The 23,230-nt window shown below is 46.4% G+C and overlaps 1 protein-coding gene across 1 annotated transcript in view; it reads left to right on the forward strand.

Annotated features, from left to right (window-relative positions):
- The window catches only part of cps1 (carbamoyl-phosphate synthase 1, mitochondrial), a 39,700-nt gene that overhangs the window by 8,318 nt on the left and 8,152 nt on the right, over positions 1 to 23,230 (forward strand). Inside the window, exons 21-32 of the mRNA XM_062533793.1 lie at positions 267 to 385; positions 2,377 to 2,518; positions 2,607 to 2,672; positions 2,785 to 2,848; positions 3,093 to 3,274; positions 5,331 to 5,525; positions 7,171 to 7,238; positions 10,089 to 10,164; positions 11,777 to 11,854; positions 13,468 to 13,575; positions 14,107 to 14,196; positions 14,678 to 14,848. Of these exons, the coding sequence (XP_062389777.1) occupies positions 267 to 385; positions 2,377 to 2,518; positions 2,607 to 2,672; positions 2,785 to 2,848; positions 3,093 to 3,274; positions 5,331 to 5,525; positions 7,171 to 7,238; positions 10,089 to 10,164; positions 11,777 to 11,854; positions 13,468 to 13,575; positions 14,107 to 14,196; positions 14,678 to 14,848 (1,359 nt within the window). The remainder of the gene's footprint in view (positions 1 to 266; positions 386 to 2,376; positions 2,519 to 2,606; positions 2,673 to 2,784; positions 2,849 to 3,092; positions 3,275 to 5,330; positions 5,526 to 7,170; positions 7,239 to 10,088; positions 10,165 to 11,776; positions 11,855 to 13,467; positions 13,576 to 14,106; positions 14,197 to 14,677; positions 14,849 to 23,230) is intronic.

Here is a 23,230-nt window from a genome sequence, read left to right on the forward strand (position 1 = left end):
GGAGAGGCCGACAGGGGCCCCGGCGCTCTGATGGTGGCCGTGCTGCAGCTCGCTGGGTCACAGCTCATTGGCTCGCCCGCTTGGTATTCACGAGCAGCAGCGCGCCTGGCTCTCCTCGCTCGCTCCGGCCGCATTATTTCCCCTGCTTAAAGACGGCCCTAATAGAACACGTCCCCCCCCGCTCACCACGCGGCTCCGCCGAGCATCCCGGCTCTATGGCAGGAAGTGCTGATTGTGTTTCCTGTGTCCGCTCGGTGCCCCTGCAGGCGCTCCACAGCGGGATGGCCGTGGACCAGATCCACCAGCTGACCGCCATCGACAAGTGGTTCCTGCACAAGCTCCGCCGCATCACTGAGCTGGAGCAGCACCTGACCCAGTACAACAGGTGAGACGGGTGGAAACACACCAACCAACATGACTTTCACATGCACATACACACACAAGCAGCCTTCTTAAGGAACCTTACTGTTGTTATTTTGTGTCACTGCCATTCAATAGCAAAATCTGAGCCATATTGCATATTTAACATGTTTCATACACTACTTGCAACACTGATATCAGTCGTTGCTTTCACCTTACCAAAAGAGTGATGTATCCACTGCCTGCCACCTACCTCCAAAACTCCAAAGCTGCCGTCAGATTATGTTCCGAGGACACAAGTTGCCTATTGTGTATCAACACTCAATACCAGTTTATGTGATGTGTTAATCAATGGATTTCTTCAGTACGTTTCACAACAGCTCGTTCTGGAGTAGGCTATTCAACCAGCCCGCTTGCTTGTGAGGGGGTGCACCTGCTTCCTTATTTGGGTGTTGGGTTGCCATGTTTTATGACAAAATGTGAAAGTGAGTGATTGTGTATGTGTAGGGTGTATTTCATACACAATCTGGAAACTTGGGAAATGTCTCTCATTACATTACTATAGAGTTGGCTGGTATGACTTCTCATTCACGTCCAGCAGAGGGCATGCAATGTCATGTCATAGACACTAGATGGAGCTGTGAGGATGTCTGTGAGCAAACTTGCTCTGATGAAAATTCCTATTGTGCTTAAAGGTTGAAGACAGAATTTCCTTTGAATGCGTACATGGTCATTTGTACTACTTATTTAACAGGATATGTTGTCTCTATTCAGTGGAGTTTCAGGGTAGCTTTTATTGATTGTATGTAATGGTTCCCTTGTCCTTGTCTGGGCAACCTGTGATTCCTCAGGCTTTGAGGTAACACTCTGAGATGAGCTATCTGGAAAAGTCTGGTTGGCATGCTGTGAAAGTAAATGGTTTGTTCTTGAGACTCTCTCTTAGCTGCTTTATCTCCCTCAAGTGTTTCTGTGGTTCGGTTGGGATTGTCTGGCAAAGGACACGATGGAAGACAGCCAGTTTATTGTTTGACAGTTTTATTGTCTTAGCAGAAGTTTTAGCTGTGTAGATGGAGAAATATGCCAGCAGAATTTGAATATGTCTGGCCCACCGAGAGTGCACGTCTGGCTTCGAGGAAGGATATTTGGCGCTTTCTGTTGGACATATAGTAGAGTTGAGATCAATTTAGTGCTTCTTGTTGGACATATAGTAGACTTGAGATCAATGTCCTCCCCTTTTCTTCCTTTTCACTTTTAAACCTTTAGAATTTAAATAGCATAGGTTGTTCCTTAAGTGCTTCTCACTATCTTCTTTGGCCAAGTATTTTACTTTATGCTGCTCCGTAAGACTGTTAATGTTTTGCTCTTTAAGTCCGGTGGGTGCATTGGGGTGAATATCACTTGACATTTCCGATAACCTCACGGTGTGAGGTCTTAAATAATTGAGTGATAAAACGATAGAAATCACCACGGAATGATCGCCTTTTCCTTCTTTTTTTTTTCTCGCTTTAAAAAATTCGAAGCGCTTCCCCCAGGCCTTGAAATTTTAATGGCTTGAATCGGGCTTGAAAGAGCCCGTGTTGGAGAGGTGTGGCCGGGGGATTTTGAGCACTTCATTTATTGATGCCTCATCGATTGCGCTGCACCTAATTTCCTGCTCCTGTGCCGACAGGCCGGGCTACGCAGGACCCTGGCCGCTGCGTCTGGGCTTAGCCATGCAGCCTAGCGCCACGCCACACGACATCTTAATTAAACCCATTCATTCCTCCCTCCCCGTTTAATACCCAGCCAGCGGTGGGAGTAAATCCCCGGGCATGAATGCTCTCAGATGCATCTGGGAGGGGAGAAGTGTGTGTGTGTGTGTGTGGAGAGGGTAGGGTGGTTGGGGAAGTTCTCTCTAAGTCCTGGCACAACTTCAGTCGGAGCGCTCCGTCACTGGGGGGGCCGGGGGGTGGGAGGTTCTCCGAGGGCTCTCAAGTGTCATTGATCGCTTGGCCGTGTGCTGCCTTCGATCCGCAGCCTCTCCGTGCCTCCCGAGATCCTCCTCAAGGCCAAGCAGGACGGCTTCTCCGACCGCCAAGTGGGCCAGGTCCTGGGCACCTCCGAGGACGAGGCGCGGGCACTCCGGCTGAGGCAGAATATCCGTCCCTGGGTCAAACAGGTGAGAGCGTCCGGACACTGGGTTGGCATGGGGCCAGCAGTCCGCTAAAAGCTGCCAATGCTTAATAAACTTGTTTTGTCCCTCCCAGATCGACACCCTGGCTGCAGAATACCCAGCGGTCACCAACTATCTATACTGCACTTACCATGGCGAGGTACTCCTGCGTCTGCATTAGAGCACATCTTTAAGCTACAATGTTTACTATTCATATTCACTGAGTCTTTTGGGTCTTTATTTCCCATCTGAACCTTTTTGTCCATCAATAGGAGCATGATTTGGACTTTACTGACCAGGGTGTTATGGTGCTGGGATGTGGTCCTTATCATATTGGTACGTGCCTGTCTTTGTATTTTGGGCTGTTTCCAATTACACATTCATTGTTGTGTATCCATCTAGGCATTTCTTCCAAAAAGATCAATAACGAGGCATAAAAGTACAGAGACTAAATAGTTTTTAGATGAAACGAAAGAACAGGAAGTGAAGTATCCAAAGCAGAGTGTTCCTGAGGACTCCTAATCAGATATGTATGCCACCTCCTGTGTCCCCGCCCCGCCCCTCCCCTCCCCTCCTGCAGGCAGCAGTGTGGAGTTCGACTGGTGCGCCGTGTCAAGCATCCGCGCCCTGCGGCAGATGGGCCAGCGCACAGTGGTGGTGAACCATAACCCAGAGACGGTCAGCACGGACTTTGACGAGTGTGACCGGCTGTACTTCGAGGAGCTGACCCTGGAGCGCATCCTGGACATCACACAGCAGGAGGTGAGGGGTCACTCTCCTCACACACACACGCGCACGCACACACACACACACACACACACACACACACACACACACACACACACACACACACACACTTCCCTCCCCTAACCCCACCCCACTCCACTCACCCCCCGCCCCTTCACAGTGAGCTGAGACTTGGAGGAACGGTGGGCTACTGCACCAGTAAGGGCGTGAGCAGGGCTTTCCTCCCATAGACTGATTAGGTGGTGCAGGTTCACTCTCCTAAGTGTTCTCTATCCACCCGAGCAGAACATGAAATCGGAGTCTTGTAGCACTGAAAGAGGCCATTAAGGAGCTGGAAGGGGATTTAAGTTTATGATGTAGACTTTGAGGGTTGCAGAGATGAGAGTGCTCTTTCTCCGACTTGCATCATGAAGACCTCTTGCGCAGCATTAGCAGTACATTTTGATGTAGTAAGTTTGATATTTATCAGTTTTTCTTTGTTTTTAATAGTTTACAAGAAATAGAACAAAAATAGAACAGGTTTAACAACCCGCAGAAAAGAAAGCAAGAACTTTTTGTAAGAAGTATGAAAGTGGTGCGTGCCCAGTAAGTCTGACTAAGAGGGTCTCCTCTTCCCATTCCCATTCCCATTCCCTGGCTTTGCTCCCGTTGCTCAGATCATATGAAGGTTTTCCAGTAACGCTCCCCCCTCGGCAGTCGATCTGCCCAGGCCCAGAGTCCTTTACATAACTCTTGCGTAACAGCAGCCGCTCCATGCACTGAGAGGGAAAGGTGCCGTGTTCATGTTTCATGGCACATAGGAGACAGCTGTGTGCCGCTTAGCTTGAGCAAAATAATGTGATGAGTGATTGATGTGTAGAGTAGGCCAGTTTTGTTATTTGTACTTACTGTAGCATTTGCAAGTGGCACACGTTTTCTCAAGAGACATTGGCCCACCACATTGTTTGTATTTCATATTATTTACACATCAAAATTCTGTAGATGTTTATCATGCAAATCAGGTAAATTCCTCTCTCGCCCTGGAAGCCCTTTATCTTCTGTAAAGAGTTCCCATTCCTCTGGAGGCTTCCTCTACGGACTTCATAGATCCTGATGCACTTGTTGCGCACAACCAGGGCCTGTTGTCCTCAGAGCGTCTGATGCCAGGCATGGTACCGGGTACTGGTCAGATCAGATGCCATGCTGTGCCCTCTCTCCCCTTGGTGCACTTATTCTTATTGCACTCTACCTTTTTTTTTCTAGAAATGTTGTGAGAATTGCTTTAGAAAGCTTAAACGTTTACCGTGTTGCAAGTCGCTTTGGCTAGAAAGCCTCAGCCAAATGTAATGTAATGATGTCAGCTTCGATTCAAAACATTAAGTATTCAACCTGGTGATTTTTCACTAACAGCCCCCTGCTCCCTCCGCTTCTTAATATCCATGGACTTTTTGTCTCGCACAAATGACCAGCCTGCCTAAGTGGCTATTGGATCATGATGCGATTATTCCCCCTCCCCCTCTTGGTAAACAAATAAGCCTTGTAGAGGCATGGTGTTGCAAGCCAATTCCCAGACGCCAAGTTGTAGTAATTAACTTTGCATTAGAGGAGCTCAGCGTACCTGGGGGGGCCCCTGCATGAGTAATGAAGTGCTCACATTGGCCATCTCCATAGAAACACGAGTAGGAGACAGGGCACAGCAGGGCAGTGTGTGCCCTCAGATCTGACCAGCACATGCTGCCATGGCTGGCATCAGACGCTCCGAGGCCAACAGGCCCTGGTTGTGTGTCAGAGTGCGTGGACAAGGGGAATGATGGCAAAGGACACCTAGTCAACATGAGCTGGATACAGTAACTGATGTTTGAATCATGCATCTGTTTCTGAACACCTGAAAGTATGTTGTTTTGAATACAGCACTTTAGATTCTGTCGAGTACCTCAGCAGCCAACCTTAACGGTCTAGCAGGAACATGTATTGTTCTAGACATGGCTTTTGTTTTGTTTTTTTTGTTGGACATTCTTTTTTCAGACCTAGACCATGATAAGGCGCTATGCTAAGCTAACATGCTCTCTTCATGTTGCGCTGGTTTCCTCAGGGCTGCACCGGCTGCATTGTGTCCGTGGGCGGTCAGATCCCCAACAACCTGGCCATGCCGCTCCACCTGAACGGGATCAAGATCCTGGGCACCAACCCGCTCCAGATCGACCGCGCTGAGGAGCGCTCCATCTTCTCCACCATCCTGGACGAGCTGGGCGTGCACCAGGCCCCCTGGAGGGCCCTCAGCTCACTGGTAAGACCCACCAACACCCACGTACACACTGATCCAGATACAGTGTAGGTAAGGACACATTTAGTTTAACTTGCCTGTAAATCTACTCAACTTCTTCACTTCACTTCACTTTTTGTAGGATGGCTAGGGCTCTGGTCTGTTTTCAGCGCAGTGTTGGCAGCACTACAGAATAGTTCTTTTATGTTCCCCTGTTTCCCATGGTGGACTGCTTTCTGTTTTTCAGTTTGTCACCAGCTGCTGCCATTTGTTGTTTTTGGCTGGCGTCTCCGTCTGATCCAGTCAAAAGATGTTGTGCCCATTTGTTAACACAGAGGTGCGTTTTGTTTCCCCGTCACCTGAGTGCCCGTGCGCGAGGCAGACTGTTCTAGAAGCGTCTCCGGCTCATTTGGATTCGGGGCACAGCGCCTCTCCTGTCCCTGGGCTCCAGCGGCTCTTCAGCTCAGCCACAGCAGAGAGTCCCCCGGTGCTCAAGGGCTCTCAGCCTCCCCCAAACACCACAAGTGTGGGGACGTGTTGTCTGGAAGTTGCCACCCTCTCACCCGTCAGCCTTAGTTCCTTATTGTTATTTGTTTATTTATTTGCATTTATTTATTTGCTTTATTTACTTGCTGCTGCGTAGGGAGGGAATGAGGCAGAGCCAGAGGCAGGTGGAGGTGTGTGGGACGTGAGTGCGGAGAGGCCAGACTCCGTCCTGACGCGCTCCCCACACGCGCAGCCTCTCTATTCTTCCTCCTCTTGGCCTTCTTTTCCTCCTTCTCTCTTTTTCCCTCTCCAGCGTGCTCTTTGTCTCTCTCTCCATGGATATTACCACTCAATCTGCATCTTAATGCAGACCTTTATATCTGAAGCAGTCCAGCCAACGGCAGACACATGACAATACAGTCTACAGCTAGGACTGCGTGTTTTTGGCATACCAGTCAGGCAGAGAAGGCCATTTTTATAACAACTGGAATAAAGGAGAATGGCTAAAAAAGTCAATGGGGTGTGGGGGGGGGGGTATAGTAGAGAGTTTCAAAGCAGACTTGTGGATGAGTCAGGCTCTGCTCTCGCTGCCTTCAGTGCTCTCAGCACCACTCCAGCTGCTTTGTTGTTGTCTCTAATTGCGTGTGTCTGGCCCGTGCGCGCGTGCGAGCCGTGTGCAGGCGAGTGTTTGTGCGCGCAGTGTTGATCAGTCTCCCGCTGATAGCGTGTGCCCGGGCCTTCCTGTTGCAGGCCCAGCTGGCTCACAGTGAGCCCGCAGCTACTTCTGGGCTGTGCGCTGCGCTCGCACGCCGAAATGTGTCTGATGAGGACCGCAGGGGATGGGCGCTTGTTATGAGGAGGGCTGGATGACGTTGTGTTATAGACTCTTTCTCTCACACACACACGCGCACACACACACACACACACACACACACACACACACACACACACACACACACAGACTCTGGCACACACACACACTGACACACATAGTCAGTGAATTGGATTGTCTGTGCTCCATCCTCAAACTTCAAACTCGTGTTGCAATATGATGAGTCTGACGACGACTGGTGAGGTTGAGCATGATGTTTCTGGCTGGACCTAGTGATGTAAACATATGCTGTGGGAAAAGGGACTACCCAAAATGCATTGGCTCATTGCAGATTTTCTGTCTCATTTGCAGGAGGATGCCTTCGCCTTTGCTAATAAGGTTGGCTACCCATGCCTTCTGCGGCCATCTTATGTGCTGAGGTGAGGTGTTGTGCATTCGTTGTGCTATCTATCTGTCCTTAATGTCTCTGCATGTTAACGAATAATACACCATGTGCTATCAAATGGATGTTAACTCACTTACCAATACAAATTAATGTGTTTATCTCATACATTGATATTACTGTATCTACTAGACCAATCACAGCCTGAAGTGCCTCTGAGTGTGAGATTGCTAATAGTGTCTGTGTGTGTGTGAGGTAGCTAATTGTGTCTCTGTGTGTGAGGTAGCTAATAGTGTCTGTGTGTGAGGTAGCTAATAGTGTCTCTGTGTGTGAGGTAGCTAATATTGTCTCTGTGTGTGTGGTAGCTAATAGTGGCTCTGTGTGTGAGGTAGCTAATAGTGGCTGTGTGTGTGTGGTAGCTAATAGTGGCTCTGTGTGTGTGTGTGGTAGCTAATAGTGGCTCTGTGTGTGAGGTAGCTAATAGTGGCTCTGTGTGTGAGGTAGCTAATAGTGTCTCTGTGTGTGAGGTAGCTAATAGTGGCTCTGTGTGTGAGGTAGATAATAGTGCCTCTCTGTGTGTGGGGTAGCTAATAGTGGCTCTGTGTGTGAGGTGGCTAATAGTGTCTCTGTGTGTGTGAGGTAGCTAATAGTGTCTCTGTGTGTGAGGTAGCTAATAGTGGCTCTGTGTGTGAGGTAGATAATAGTGCCTCTCTGTGTGTGGGGTAGCTAATAGTGGCTCTGTGTGTGAGGTAGCTAATAGTGTTTCTGATTTTGAGGTAGATAATAGCCGAAAAGAAGAGGGTGGAGCTCTGATTGTCTGCTTGTTTAATAGCACTGCAGTTCTCTTCTGTAATCCTCCTAATGGAGGACATGCAGCTCATCAGCAGTGGCCTGGCCTCAGAGACGCAGCTCTGCTCTCCTCTCCTCTCCTCTCTCCTCTCTTCTCCTCTCCTCTTATCTTCTCTTCTCTCCTCTCTTCTCCTCTCCTCTCCTCTCCTCTCCTCTCTAGTGGTTCACTACACTGGCTCAAAGTTAAGCTGCAGATGTGGCCTGCTTTTCCCAGGGGCCCCAGGTGTTTGTGGTGGATGTCACTGTCAATTCTGTTGGCTCCCCTCACAATGTAGTGCCTATCCGAGACAATCCCAGAAATGCACGCAAGCATTTGATTTGTTGAACTATATTCCTTGCAATACAAGTCGAGATGAAAAGAACTCTCCAGTCCATGGCAGTCTAGTGAGCTCTGATATAATGAGTGAATGAAAACACTGGTCATATGTGCACTCCATATGGTCCAGAGGCCAAGGACAACCCCTGGACTTCACCATGTAACATAACCTGACCACTGAGGTTAGCTGACTCATGCTCTGAGAGTCATGCTGCCACTGGGTTGCCGTATGTCCAGAGCTGTGTGCAATGCCCTGCAATTACACCATTTGCCAGGTTTGGATGGTAATTATCCATCCTCTGGTGTTGTAGTGATCATTTGGCTTTTTTAGGGTGGAAGAGACCCTGTTCAGTGTGAGCTCAGTTTATTTGTTAAAGATGAATTCTTACTCTTGAATCAGCGGTTTATCTGACTTGGCCATCTGGTCTATTTGCTAACAGCATCAGCACCTTTTTACCTTATGAGATTGTTAAGGAAGGAACATCTTGGGAAGGAACATCTCCGACAACAGATGAAGAAATCGCTCTTTTGTACCAGAATGATAAAAACTTTTGCCAGAGTTACTAGGCGTATGTCATCCAAACAGATCCATTGCTTATCGTGCCACCAATACCAAATAGATACTTGGTATTCTAAAGGCGGCCAGCACCTGGGGCAGTGCAGATGACTTGCTGCACGCTGATCACAGGCCCCTCCGTAGAGAGCCGTGCTGCGCGGTGGCCTTGGCCCCCTGTGCTCGTGTGAACTCCCCGCGTGGTGGCAGCGCTGGTCAGGCTGCTCTGCCGTGGTGTGCCTGGGGCTGTGCTTCAGGAACAACCACCTCCAGGAGAGGCCACTTTTCTCACAGCAAGTCCAGTCACAGCTTCTCCCCAGATCGCCGGTCACTTCACCGGCTCACTGTCATGAGAAGCCCGGGGGGGTGGGGGGGATGGTGCTGATGTCTCTCTCTGGTAGAATCTGGAGTTCCTCAGGTGCTCAGTGCGCTCCAATGAGAATAGTGTTTAGGGTCAGCTGGCATTTCTGTATGCCATAAGTGAGGTTGTTTCTCCAGCGTTGTATCACAGCAGATAGGTAATGGACGCCTCTCTGATGTTGTGAGCTGTGCGTGAGGAAGGCCCTTTGAGCGCAAAGGGGAAGTCAGAGGTCACTCCAGTGACAGGGCGAGGGTGAAGTAGGTCCTTTGCTCCTGTTGTGTCCCCTTTGGGTGGGTGGAGGTGGAGGTGGGGGTGGTGTTGGTGTGGGCTGGCGTGGGGGGTGGTGTGACTGGAGGGCACCGGTCTGCTGCGCTCTGCGTCACCCGACCCCAGGGCTCCTCAGCAGAACAGGTGGAGGCCAAGCGGTCAGTGGCCCTTTTAGCCTTCAATGGTCTTTTTAAAGCACCGGCCGCTCGCAAACCAAACTCATTTGTGCAGAGCCTGCAGGAATAGCTGACCCAAATAATGCTGCATTCAGCCCCCCAACACACACACACACACACACACACACACACGCACACACACACACACTCTTCAGTTGAACCTTTCTGCTTACTCTGTTACTCAGTCTATATTGCTCTGTGACCTTGTCTCTTTTCAGACGAGTTTTACGTGATTGAATTATGTAAATGACTTCCGCTCTCCACCAGATGCAGGACAACTGGGAACCTTCTAGATGTAGCCTGTAGCTTTGGTATCAGGTTCTGCTGTCTGATTAACCTCTCTGGTTCCTCTCCACCTCCCACAGTGGCTCTGCTATGAACGTGGCCTACGGAGAGGAGGAGATGAAGAGGTTCCTGGAGGAGGCCACTCAGGTGTCACAGGTGAGCTACACATCTGGAAAAGACATCAGAAACCCTCCAGCCTCACTTGTGTGTGTCAGTGTCCAATACAATCTTGAATCAGTACAACCAATGCACAAAACAATAAAGAATGTGAATGTGCGTAGACTATTTTGTTACTCTCCCACAACTCCCATTATTTTGGATTAATGCTCCACTGTTGTATTTTCCCCTTTAAAACATTCACTCTAATCTGAAGCATAGATGTTAGCATTCACTCTAATCTGAAGCATAGATGTTAGCATTGTCTTACAAGTTCCTATGCTATTACCCACCTAAAACCTGTTTGTTATGTGTTAGCTTGTGTTGTACTCCTTCTCACTTTAGAAGTCTGTGTCCAATCCTCATATGCATAAACATTAAGCACATACCAGTACAGTGTACATTATTCAATGTATCAAAAGTTATAACCACACAATAGATTGGACCTGTGGGACATGGCCAGACATTCAAGCACACTAGCACAGGCATAGACACACACACACACATACATGAGCACCACCCCAGACCGCCCCCCCCCCCCCCACTCACACACACACACACACACACACACAGGCATGCAGGCGCTCTCAGGTGTGTGTGTGTGTGTGTGTGCGTGTGTGTGTGTGTGTGTGTGTGTGTGTGTGGCCAATTAGCATTAGCTGGCGCTGCTGTCTGTTTGCTGGCTCCGGGGCATGCTTGCATTGTTTACTCTTCCCCCCAGCTCTGCTCTGCTCCCTCACCGCGTGGCTCCCCCGCACCTGGCACATCCACCGTGCCCCAGCCCGAGGGCACAACAGACGGCCTCTCCAGACCTCCACCCGCCCCCACACCACACCGCACCGCACCGCACCACACCGCACAACCCCTCCTGGTGCCGGCTCTCCCCAGCCCCAGTGCCCTCAGAGAGGGCTTTAATAAGCCTGACCCCTCCCTACATCCCCTGCCAGTGCCCCTTGGCCTGGAACTAGCTGTTCTTGTTGCTGACCTGAATTGGACCTCTCTGTAGAAAAACAAGATGGATCCTTTATTTATTTATTTGGTTATGTGGTTCCCAGCAATGTCTGGGCAAAAAAACACTCGCCCTGCTTTGGGACCTTGAGACCAGACACGATTGGAGTGTATTGCATTTTTTAATGCTTGTGACATAGTTCCTCGTCAAAGCACGTTGTGGACAAAGACAAGGTTTTAATATTGTGTCTGTATCTACAGCCATCATGTGTGGAGACCACTAAAGCTACCTATTTTGGGCATATTTTTTGGCATTAAAGCAAAAATGTATTCCTATAAAATAGGTAAATAAATACTGGCATTGATCCTGACAGAAATTCTTTCTCTGCATTTCACCGTTCTGTGGTCAGTGAACACATACAAACCTGGAGCCAGGGAGCACTTAGGGTTTAGATGCCGTGGGGGTGGATATGGGAGAGCGATGTTCAACCACTCCCCCAGCCGACACATCTCCTACTAGTCAGGAGTCATACCAGCTACCTTTCAGTCACAAGGCTTATTCCCTGGCTAATAGGCAAGGGCTTCCCCTCACATAAGTGCGTTGTGCTTGATTTGCTGCCAGTGTTGATCATTGTTCTGTCCCTCTGTCCCTCCTCACCTGCAGGAGCACCCTGTGGTCATCACCAAGTTCATCAGGGGAGCCAGAGAGGTGGAGGTGGACGCTGTGGCCAAAACTGGGAAGGTGAGTGCTGTGCTCCCCACCAGACTCCAGAGGAGCCATCGATATGTGGGACAAATGAGTCTGTCCATCAGCTGCTCTTTACTGTAGCTATGGACCCATTTCATACAACCCAGCTGAAAGTGCTTTGACAGTAATCTATACAGTATTTGACAAAATAACAATGTAACCTAAAACCCTTGAGCTAGTGTTTTGGTTGTGACCCCAGATCTGTCACCCCCACCTACTGTAACTCTATTGGTATTAGCTTGGCAGAGCATTGGTGATCAAGTAGCTTTTTCTGTCCAATGTGTATCTCTTAAACACTGTTACTACAGTATGCTGATCCCATTGACTTAAAACAGCATGAAGAATAGGATACTCATCAGACATTAGTGAGGCCCACTGATGCAGGAGAGCATGCATCTCTGTCCTTTCTATTCCCACCTGATGAAGCGCATTCTCACCTAGTCGCTCCAGAGACCGCTTGGGAGCTGTACAAATGATTACAGCAATTGGAGAATTATCAGATAAAGACCCATCAAAACTGAGCCCATTAAAATTGGAATCTTTTGAAAGCATAGTGTGGAACACTTGATGTTGAATATGTGCTATCTGATGGAAGATGACATGTTTTTGTCAGGCATGTCTAAAAAAGAGAATCAGCGGTATTGTAGTGTTTGAATCCCTCCGAGGGCAGCTGTGTGGCCCTGCTCAAAGGCAGGTAAACCACCTTATTGTAATGAGCTCATTAGGCACGTCAGGCGCAGTCGCTTTTACTATTTGCACACTGAATGTGCCTTGATTGTGCGCACTCCGATGTGCGAGTCCTTGGACCATAACAAAAGAATCACCTTACCCCATCATTTGAACAACATTTTTTACCACAATGTCTTTGATATTATGTGATTTATTTTGTCTGCCGAGCACCTACTTTCATTTTCCTGTTCAGCTCATTTTCAAAAGCCAAGGGTTTCAGCTTATGCGTGTGGACACCCAGCAAGGCTGTTAATATTCTGATTTACTTGATGAATCTAAACTGGTCATCTGGACCAAGGAATGAATGACCAAAGCCCTCTCAACAAAACTTTCTCTCTCTTGTATTCTGCTCAGTCCCGTGTGTCTGGAGTGAGTCATCTCAAGTCTACTTTTTAAAAATATTTCTCTTTTTCAAACCTTCCACGTTAGCATCTGAACCAAGCCTGAGGCAGTGCGCTCAGCAAGGTCCTTTTCAAAGTTGCTGTCGTGTGGCCCCGACGTGTTTGCGGACTGGCTGTTGTTTTTGTGCTATTTGTGTAATTGTGCCGCGGTAGTGCCGTCTCCTCTCCCCGTCAAGATGAATATGGCGTAGTCAGGGTCGGGCCGCGCCGTGTCCCTTATCCATATTCATGGCACTGGGCTAATGAGTGCTGTTCAAGGCTGCTAATGACATTGAGCGCCACGGATGGCTGCGGCTCCTGTCTGCACCACGCTCTGTGTTTTGTTTCAGGAGTTTAAAGGGGAAACACTGCCTGTCGCGTGTTTGCTAATTGAGAAACAAGCTGACATAAGGTCATATTGTGTGTGTACGTGTGTGTGTGCGTGTGTGTGTGTGTGTGTGTGTGTGTGCGTGTGTGCGTGTGTGTGTTTGTATACAGGTGCTGGTCCATGCCATCACGGAGCACGTGGAGGACGCAGGTGTTCACTCCGGAGATGCCACCCTGATGCTGCCCACTCAGAGCATCAGCCAGGGGGCGCTAGAGAAGGTGTGTGACGGCCCTACACACTCACTCTGCCTCCTCTCTCATCACACACCTCACCTCACCGCATGCACCTCAAACAGGGACGGCCATGCTGCACAATCTCACACTGGAGCAGCGTTCTTTTAGCCACACACAAGAGCCAGGTCATGATATAAGGGTGCCATTGTCCAGGATGTTATATTTTACAGCTCTTGTAGTCATATAGGCCGAACATATAAGAAGATATGCCCTTGCAAAGCGCTGAGAAGGGGGTGGGTGGGTGCTTGGGCCCGGATTAGCTTGTGGAGTTTGGCTGGGAAAAGGGAGGTCTGAGGTCTGTTTTCCTGGATTCCAGTAAACATTGCGCTCCATCTGTTTCTCCTGAGATTGCCATCTCCTCCCCTGTTCCTCTAGTGTGGCAGCATATCCATAATCCTGAGAGATGCTGATGGCGTCAGTGAGAGTGCTGTGCATACGCAGGGGTGTCATGCTGAAATATGGCTTCCGGCGAGTGGTCTCCTTCTCTTAATATATATTTTCTCTGGTAATTTTCAGATTAAGACTGCTACCCGGAAAATTGCCAAGGCATTTGAAATTTCAGGGCCGTTTAACACTCAATTTCTGGTGAAAGGCAATGATGTCATGGTAAGTTATGGCGCCGAAATGTAGATTGAATATCCACCGCGGTCATTACTGATGGATGGCTCCATCCGCCTGTAGTGCTCGAGTGGAAATACTGTTTTGATACACTTTGCACAGGGTCTCTCGGCCTGCATAGTCAGCTCTGCAAATGCCATATGCTCTGACATCAGAGAATGCTGTGTGCCATGAAAGAGTAAGTGTGTACTTATTTCCAGCCAGCAAAAGCTCCCTCCTGGTTAAAATAAAGTGTTTCAGGCTTGCTGGCATGATTGGTGTTAGATTCTTCAATCTTGATTAAACGTTTTTCTTTCAGTGTGGAGTTGATGATGATTGGTCGCGATTGAATTTGAAGCAGATTTTCTGATGATGTGAGATGAGTGGGAGTTGTGTATTTATTGTGTGCAAGGGGTCATTTTCTGGGGCTAGCTAAAGTGCTCTCAGATCTCTTTGTTTGTTTGTTTACTAGTTTGTTGTTTTTTGGTAGGTGATTGAGTGCAACCTGCGCGCCTCGCGCTCCTTCCCCTTTGTGTCCAAGACCATCGGCGTGGACTTCATCAGCGTGGCCACGCGGGTCATGGTGGGCGAGCCGCTGGACGAGGCCCGCCTGCCCTCCCTGGAGAACCCCATCATACCTGTGGACTACGTGGGCATCAAGGTGCGCACGTGTCCATGTGCCTGTGTGTCCATAAAGGGATTCAGTCAGTAGAAGCTGTATATAATGTGCCTATTTCATATGCTGTGGAGTGTAGTCTTTTGTACAGTTACAGTTACAGTTATGATGCTTAGCAGACACTTTTGTCCAAAGCGACATACAAACAAAACAACACAGTAATTACATTTATAACATTTACTATAGTGTCAGCTAAAGAGAATAACAACATACACAATTAACAGTGTCAGTATAAGCAAAGCTAATGAGAATAAGACAATGACTAAATGGGAGAACAGTAAATAAACAATTAAGTATGGCCCCAGTCGTGGCGCGACCCCGGTTCGATTCCCGCCCCGTGGTCCTTTCCGGATCCCACCCCTACTCCCTCTCCCACTCACTTCCTGTCACTCTACACTGTCCTGTCTGATTAAAGGCATAAAAGCCCCAAAAAATATACTTAAAAAAATAAAGAATAAAAAATAAAGTAATTCAATCAATTACAGTGAGGAGAAAATGTATTTGATACCATGCTAAAGTTGCCTAAAAAGAGGAATATAAAATCGTCATTTGACAATTGATCTTAATGTCTTAATTCAAAAATTGAGTAAAAATAAAACCGCTAAGTACGCCAATTTTCTTTGTGATGGAAGAATGTTTCGTAAATAAATAAATGTTCTTCCTAAATGCTAGGGGGAAGTAAGTATTTGACCCCCAATGTAACCCTATGGGAATTCAACACATAGGGTTAACATAGGGGCGGGCAGATTTTTATTTTTTAAGGCCAGCTATTTTATGGATTCAGGATATTATGCATCCTGATAAAGTTCCCTTGGCCGTTGGAATTAAGATAGCCCCACATCATTACATACCCTTTACCATAGCTAGAGATTGGCATGGTGCTTTTTCCAGTAGGCCTATTAGCCTGTTTGATGCTCATTGAGCTCAATGCAAATCAAACAGGCTAATAGGCCTACTGGAAAAAGCACCATGCCAATCTCTAGCTATGGTGAAGGGTATGTGATGATGTGGGGCTATTTTAATTTCAAAGGCCAAGGGAAATTTATCGGGATGCATAATATCCTAGATCCATGAAATAGCTGGCCTTTAAAAATAAAAATCTGCCTGCCCCTATGTTAACCCTATGTGTTAAATTCCCATAGGGTTACATAGGGGGTCAAATACTTCCTTCCCCTAGCATTTAAGGAAAACATTTATCTATTTACGATACATTCTTCAATCACAAAGAAAATTGGTGTCCTTGGCGGTTTGATTTGTACTAATTTTTTGAGTTAAGGCATTAAGATCAATTGTCAAATGATGATTTTATATTCCTGTTTTAGCAGGGTATCAAATACATGTGCTCCTCACTGTATATAATAGCAATAGCTATGGAATAATAAGCAATGATAAAACAATGTCAATTTAATCAATGGCCTAATAGAAACAAAACAACGATATATCATACAAACCTTAATCATAAGAAACCTAACTAATAGACTAAATGTATGCACAAGGTATGTTATTGAAAGCATTGCTTTGCTGTTCCCTCTGCAGTTAGTGTACCATAGTTGTTTGTGTAGCCTGTGAGTTTGCTGTGGATTGTACATTTGTTAATATAGGGTACATTTGTGGTGGTGTTGTGTGACGACTGCAATATTCTCTGTAAGACTGGAGACCACACACACACACACACACACACGCACACACACATGCCCTCACACAGGCCTAGTGTAGTGGTGTTTGGTGGACAACTCCAGTAGTCATTACAGCTGAGTGAGCGTGGCGCGTCCCTGTGCGCCGCTTGTGTGAAATGAACTGCCGCGCGCAGCGCATCAGCCACATCGGAGGGGAGAGAGACACTGGCTCAATCACGGCCTGACAGAGAAGGATCTGGAACACGGGGTCGCTGAGCCGCTCGGTGCTGGAGCAGTGTCTCTCCTCTCCTAAAGTCATTTCCTGTATAATTACAAAGGAGTTGCGGCACAATGTCTGTGATGAGCAGGCAATCACGCAGGAATAATCCCCATCTCCTGCCACTCTCCAACTTTTAAATACCCAGCTGAGACGTGGCGGGGAATACTAAGCACTATGCAGCAAAACACTGAGCACACCGCGTCGCCACCCCAAAAAAAGGCACATGGATCTGCCACCATTTCTGGCAGCCACAGGCGCAGTCAGCCTTAGGTGGTTTGGAGGCTTTGTTTTTGGAACGAGAAAACATGTGGAATCAGTGCTTATCCAGACATAAACAAAAGACAAACTGAAGTCCTGTATAATTTGCTTTTGGAAATGTAGTGTTTCTGACTACTTACAGTAGTGAGTGATAATCTAATTACCTTTGGACAATGTCTGATCGGCTCAGGTTAATTACATTTCCACTACTTTTGTTTAAAGTAGTTTTAGTAAAAGTTGAAAGCGGAATATTCCTTTAATTTACAAATATTCATTACCTACAACAGGGAGCCTTACACAATATGCTAATTGTAATTCTTGAAGGACGCAGTTGAGATGAAAGAAATATTGGTTATGTTTGATGTTTGGAAAACAAACAATAACCACCATTGTATAGTGGTGCAGGGATATTGACAACCTGCTCCTTCCGAAGGAGGGTTCTGTTTAAAAGCCTGATGTGTATTTTCTATTTGTAGTGTGGAAGGATAACCTGTATAAATGGTGCATTTTCATTGCCCTCCCATGGCTTCTAAAGAAATCAATAGATGTGATTAATTATTTGCATATGCCATAATATACTGTATGTGTGATATACAGTGGGTACGGGTTGAGAATGCACCTTCTCCCGCGGGACTCCCGAAGAGATCCCGCAGGCCGTCAAGCCGATTTTTTTCGAGGCTAAGGCAATGTACCCAAACAACCACCAGGTGGCAGAAAGTTTCATCCCGCATTTCAAAATGATGAAGACCGCATATCCGTCAATAGTCGACTCCTTAATCTCATTTAAAGGGATAATCCGGAGTGAAATGCACTTTAGATCAATTTTTCGGACTATTGGGAGTACATACGTTGAGTTGACACCAAAATCATGTCATTCGGATGTATTTTGAGAAAGTTCGAGTTCACCGTTTTTATCCAAAACTCGTTAGCCTGGAAGTGACCGGGGCAGGTCCTTTCGTTCCAACCAACACTACACTTACGTGGTAGTGAGTAGAGGGTCCCTAAAGCCAAACCGAAGTATCCCCACGTCTTTATGTGGTCGGATAGAGAGTCCAGAATGAATTTAATCGAGTCAGTACCTTTCCGGAAATGTCGATGGTGCAGCTAGCAACGCGTTAACAACATTTTAATAACATTTCCGGAAAGGTACGGACTCGATTAAATTCATTCTGGACTCTCTATCCGACCACATAAAGACGTGGGGATACTTCGGTTTGGCTTTAGGGACCCTCTACTCACTACCACGTAAGTGTAGTGTTGGTTGGAACAGTAGAAGAGGTATAAAAATAGCGTTTTGTAGCGGCGAAAGGACTTGCCCCGGTCACTTCCAGGCTAACGAGTTTTGGCTAAAAACGGTGAACTCGAACATTCTCAAAATACATCCGAATGACATGATTTTGGTGTCAACTCAACGTATGTACTCCCAATAGTCCGAAAAATTGATCTAAAGTGCATTTCACTCCGGATTATCCCTTTAATCATTACAATGAAGGTGATGACTGGCGAAATTATTCAAACGACGTTTCAATGAACCATTGTTGAAATTAATGAAAATGGTTATAGAAAATCGCCTACAGCCTAACGCCGACACAGCTGATTCTTTGATTGATTAAGCTGTTTTGATGTAGGGGATGGGTAAACTGGCGCGCTATAAACATGTTACCAATCAAATGTAATATTAGTAGGACTAGCCTACTTAGACACTTTAGTCATAGGCAACTTTGCCATGTTAATTTGGGCTAGAAGTGCTTGCTTGTGGTGGCGCTCCTGTCCGCTGCTTCTCCCGAATTGTGTGGCAAATTTGTCAGCAATCAGCTTAAATGTCAAATCATATTTATTTCTCTTTGTCGCCATGGTATTGGGGGAAACGCAGAGAAACGAGACGGTCAGTCCTCGTATTTTTTCTTCGCGTTTCGTTATAAGAAATATATAGGTAATAGTTAGTCTTCTTCAGTATTGAACAGATAGGCTACGGGACGCTCTTTGTTCCGTATTTTAAGGAACTACTCAATGCACACACACTACAATGAAAAACACACAAAGAAATCGCTAAACATATAGCCTACAACCAAATGACACTTTAATGCAGCGTTTCTCAAACTATGGGCCACGAAACGTGGAGACTGCTGCTGGTCCGCGAGACATGGAGTGAAATTAGGTCCGGTGATCTGATAATTTGCTGCGCAATTGACCAAGCAACCGCGGACCGACAGAAAAAGAAAGCAAACGTTGCTGCTATCGGGAGGAAATGCTTGCTAATTTTATGTGTTTAAACATAGAGCCATACAATTAGGTGTGTCTGTTATTATGATAATTTTCGAGCATAACTGCTTGTCCATAGCTCAGTGACAGGTGTTAATAGCCTTGCCATAAGCACTGCTGTGGAATGCAGGTGCTTCTTTTATTATGCGGTTAGAGCATAAGCGCTTACTCATATAGACCAGGGGTCTTCAACCTTTTTCAGCCCAAGGACCCCTTGGCTGTGAGAGAGACTGAGCACGGACCCCCACACCTGGCACACCTCAAATCATGCCTATCATTTGAACCGTCAGTCATTAGTGCCTACATGCATGCACGTACGCGCACGCACACACACGAACGCACACATTCTAAACATAAGTTATTATTAACAGGGGGGTAACTGCTTTATACAACTCGTTTCTGATAATTCTTTACATAGTGTTGCATAAACTCGCCCTATAATAGAATGAATGTCACAAGGGTCAACTAAGGTGGATATGTAAGGGATAATCAACGACGCACCGTGCGTTTCTAGGAAAATAATGCACGTTTTAAGTGTTAATAAGGTCCCGACGCCGCAGGCATTATTGCAGTGCATTATTTTCCTATAAACGCACGGCGAGGAGTTGATTATCCCGTTTATACCACTGCTACTATCATTTTCGTTTATATTGCCGCTGTCTTAGATACAACGTTGCTGTGTTTACCCTTACATTCACATTGGCGAATTAATATTCAAGTGTGAGAAGCTCCGCTTTAACCCTCTCTGGTGGTATAAATTCAGCTAAATTCAGGCAAAGCTTCATTTGCTCAACCTGATACAGACAGAGAGCCTCTGCATCTTGTGTAAATATAACTTGTCTTACACAAGGAAACACAAACACACAAGATTATCGTTATCGTTTCATTTTGATGGTATGACATCGCGGAGAACGTTGGATTAATGAATTCACGCAGAACGCCTTGACCCCCGGTTGAAGACCCATGATATAGACTATAACTCAGGGACAGGTGCAAAACCACCAACTGGGATGGATCGAAGGGCAAGCAAGCACTGCCACACAACGTGAAGGCCTTTGTGTTGTCAACACTAAACAGAAAGTTTCCTACGATGGGGAGAAGTGGCCGCAAGGACTGCATCGATAAGATCAACGAATGCCTTTGCAAGCCCCGAAACCCCGGTGATACATTTTCTTTCCGAGGTTGTCTTGTCTACCAAATCCTAAACTTAAATAGCGTAAACATTCACATAGGCGATTAACTTTTCTTTTCAGCAGACATCGCAAACATAAGATAAAATGTTAGGCAGCCCTTCCTCCATATCGTAGTAGGCCTACGGTATAGGCAATTTATTAGAGGGGTCAAAAAAACTCATAAAGTAGGCTAGCCTGCTACTTTTTCCAGACTAAATGTGTCACTTTAGTGATTGGCTCTTTCAAATGCAAATGAGGTGGATGGGCTTTTGAATGGGCCTGCTGCAGGTGAGAGGACAAATCCTAAGAATTTGTTGTTTTTACAAAGTGCCATTATCATTGGCATATTCTCTTAAAACAATACATAAGTTTAGAGCGAACGTTTCAACTATGTTTGCCATGGTAGACAAAAACACTCAAATAAGACAATAGCCTAAAAAATAACTGTAGTGCGTAATGGACACGGCTCTATATCCTAAATAATTTTCGAGGTTCGCCATTTGGTAAAAAGCCAGGTCTATATATATATATAGAGAGAGAGAGAAAGAGAGAGAGAGAGATTCATGCATTCTGCATTACCGTGACCCTATACCTTGGATGTTTTTTTTTCTCATTGGAATACAGCAGGACAGGATGCCTTTTATCTATCAAACGCAAAAGCTGAGATTGTTGGAAGGACTAGGCTACTCAACAAACTTGCTTTTCGTTTCTGGGAGATCTCGTTATCGTTTTGGATTGTCGGATTTTATACTTATTGTATATATAGGATGAACAAAGTCCATGGATTTGCTATATTAAATCCAGTAGCCTAATAATTAGGGTATGTGCCACGTCCGATTTCGCAAGTGGTGTAGTAGGCCTAGGCTACATTTAAAAATAGACAGCCGTATGTGAGATCCATTTCATGAAGAGCAATTGTCTTGTGCGATCATGCCCCCTCCCCCACACTCGTCTAACCAGTTCACTACATTATAGCCTACCTATATGTGGCACTGAGGACGACTGCCTCTCCCTCTCCTCTCTCGACAGACACCTGAGCCCGACTCGTCAATGTAAAAATGTGCGTGAGTGTGCGCTGAACCACGAATTCACATAGGCGATTAACTTTTCTTTTCAGCAGACATCGCAAACATAAAAAAAATCGCAAAACAGAAAATCTTTCATTTTTTAATAAAGCGACAACTTTTCTCTTGATGAGTTCCGGAGGGGTTCTTCGAGTGGGTTTCGTACCCCGATCGCAGGCGTACCTTGCACATGCTCCAACCAGTTGCGCCACAGCTCGATTGTTAACATCGTTATGCTTTATTCGCCACATGGACTTGAAACGCCGATCAAAAGTTCTGACATGTTAAACTGACGTTAGTTATTAATTCACCACATGATAAAATGCTGTCATATAGCTTGACGCCCAGCAGCCTATGGTAGTCTATGCCTATCTCTGAATCAACATGAACATGCATACGATACATACGTTGCTAGAAACTTATATTGCAGAGCTAGGCCTCCTAGTCGATGGTTACAATGAATCACCCTCACTGCCCTATCGCATATCTGACCATCCATTGTTACAATGTTACAAAATGCGCGATCTTCTCCATGCATGTAGCCTACGGTTATAAGTAAAGTGACAAGCATAGGCATGTATTAAAGAGATTTCTGTTAAATACATTTTATTTTCAGTCGTCAAAAGTGGTGGGGACAAAATCTGTGATAACAAGTGCTGGGTACATGTAGGCTACCCAGCGTCGCCGGTTAAAATGAACATGCCTCCGTTTTAAAATAGCCTATAGCCTACACGGAAATGCGGTCTTAGGCTAACCGTAATGAATTCATGAATTAATCTAAGGTTGCCTTTCGAGTATTTCAGGTTGAATTGAAGGCTATTTCCTTCTGATAGGCCTATAGGCGATTTTCTAAAACCATTTTCATTCATTTCAACAATGGTTTATTGAAACGTCGTTTGATTAATTTCGCCAGTCATCACTTTCATTTTAATGATTAAATGAGACGGATATGCGGAGCATTTCTCTCCCCCTCCATTGACCAAAACGTTGCTCTGGCATCTCTGCTGGACTGACTGAGTTATAGGCTACGTCGAGTGAGAGAGCTGTGAGGTAGGCTGTAAACATTCGAAAACTCTGCAACTGCAATCTAACATGCCGAGCGTCATGTCTCTTTTCTCCGCTTGTCACCAGCGCGGTGTCCTCGGGTTTTTCCATGAGCCGAACCTTCATATTATTAGGGCGGTCTATGTTGCCCCCTTGCGGTTGCAGTTTTCCCGATGCTTCGGGAGTCCCGATGTGCGGGAAAGAAAGGAGCATTCTCAACCCGTACCATCTGTAGTCCAGTCTGATAAGCATCAATAGCGTCTTACAGTGGAGCACACAGAAGATAAGCTGTATGGAGCTCCCATATATCTTGTGCTAGTCTTGTAGAGTGCCTCCCCAGGTGGATGATGAAAGTGGTCATCCATTCCAAATTGCTTTGGGTCCTCGTGGCACTGGTCACCCAGGCTCTCTCTTCCTCTCTCTCTCCATCTATCATTGGATAGTTAGATCACATGATATGAGACAGCACTGACAGCGTGGGTCAGATGAAGTCCCCACCAAGTGGCTGTCCACTTCTTTTATGGGTCCCTTGGTGTGATTGAGTCAGAGTGTATGAGAGTTATCTTCCACTGACCTCATTGAATGTTTGCCTTTGCCATCAGTGTTCATTTGTTGAATTTTCTGGATGTTGCTGCCATTCCGATCTTTATTTTGGTTACCACCAACCCCAA

Source organism: Sardina pilchardus, chromosome 4 (assembly GCF_963854185.1).
Source record: "Sardina pilchardus chromosome 4, fSarPil1.1, whole genome shotgun sequence".
Taxonomy (NCBI): Eukaryota; Metazoa; Chordata; class Actinopteri; order Clupeiformes; family Clupeidae; genus Sardina; species Sardina pilchardus.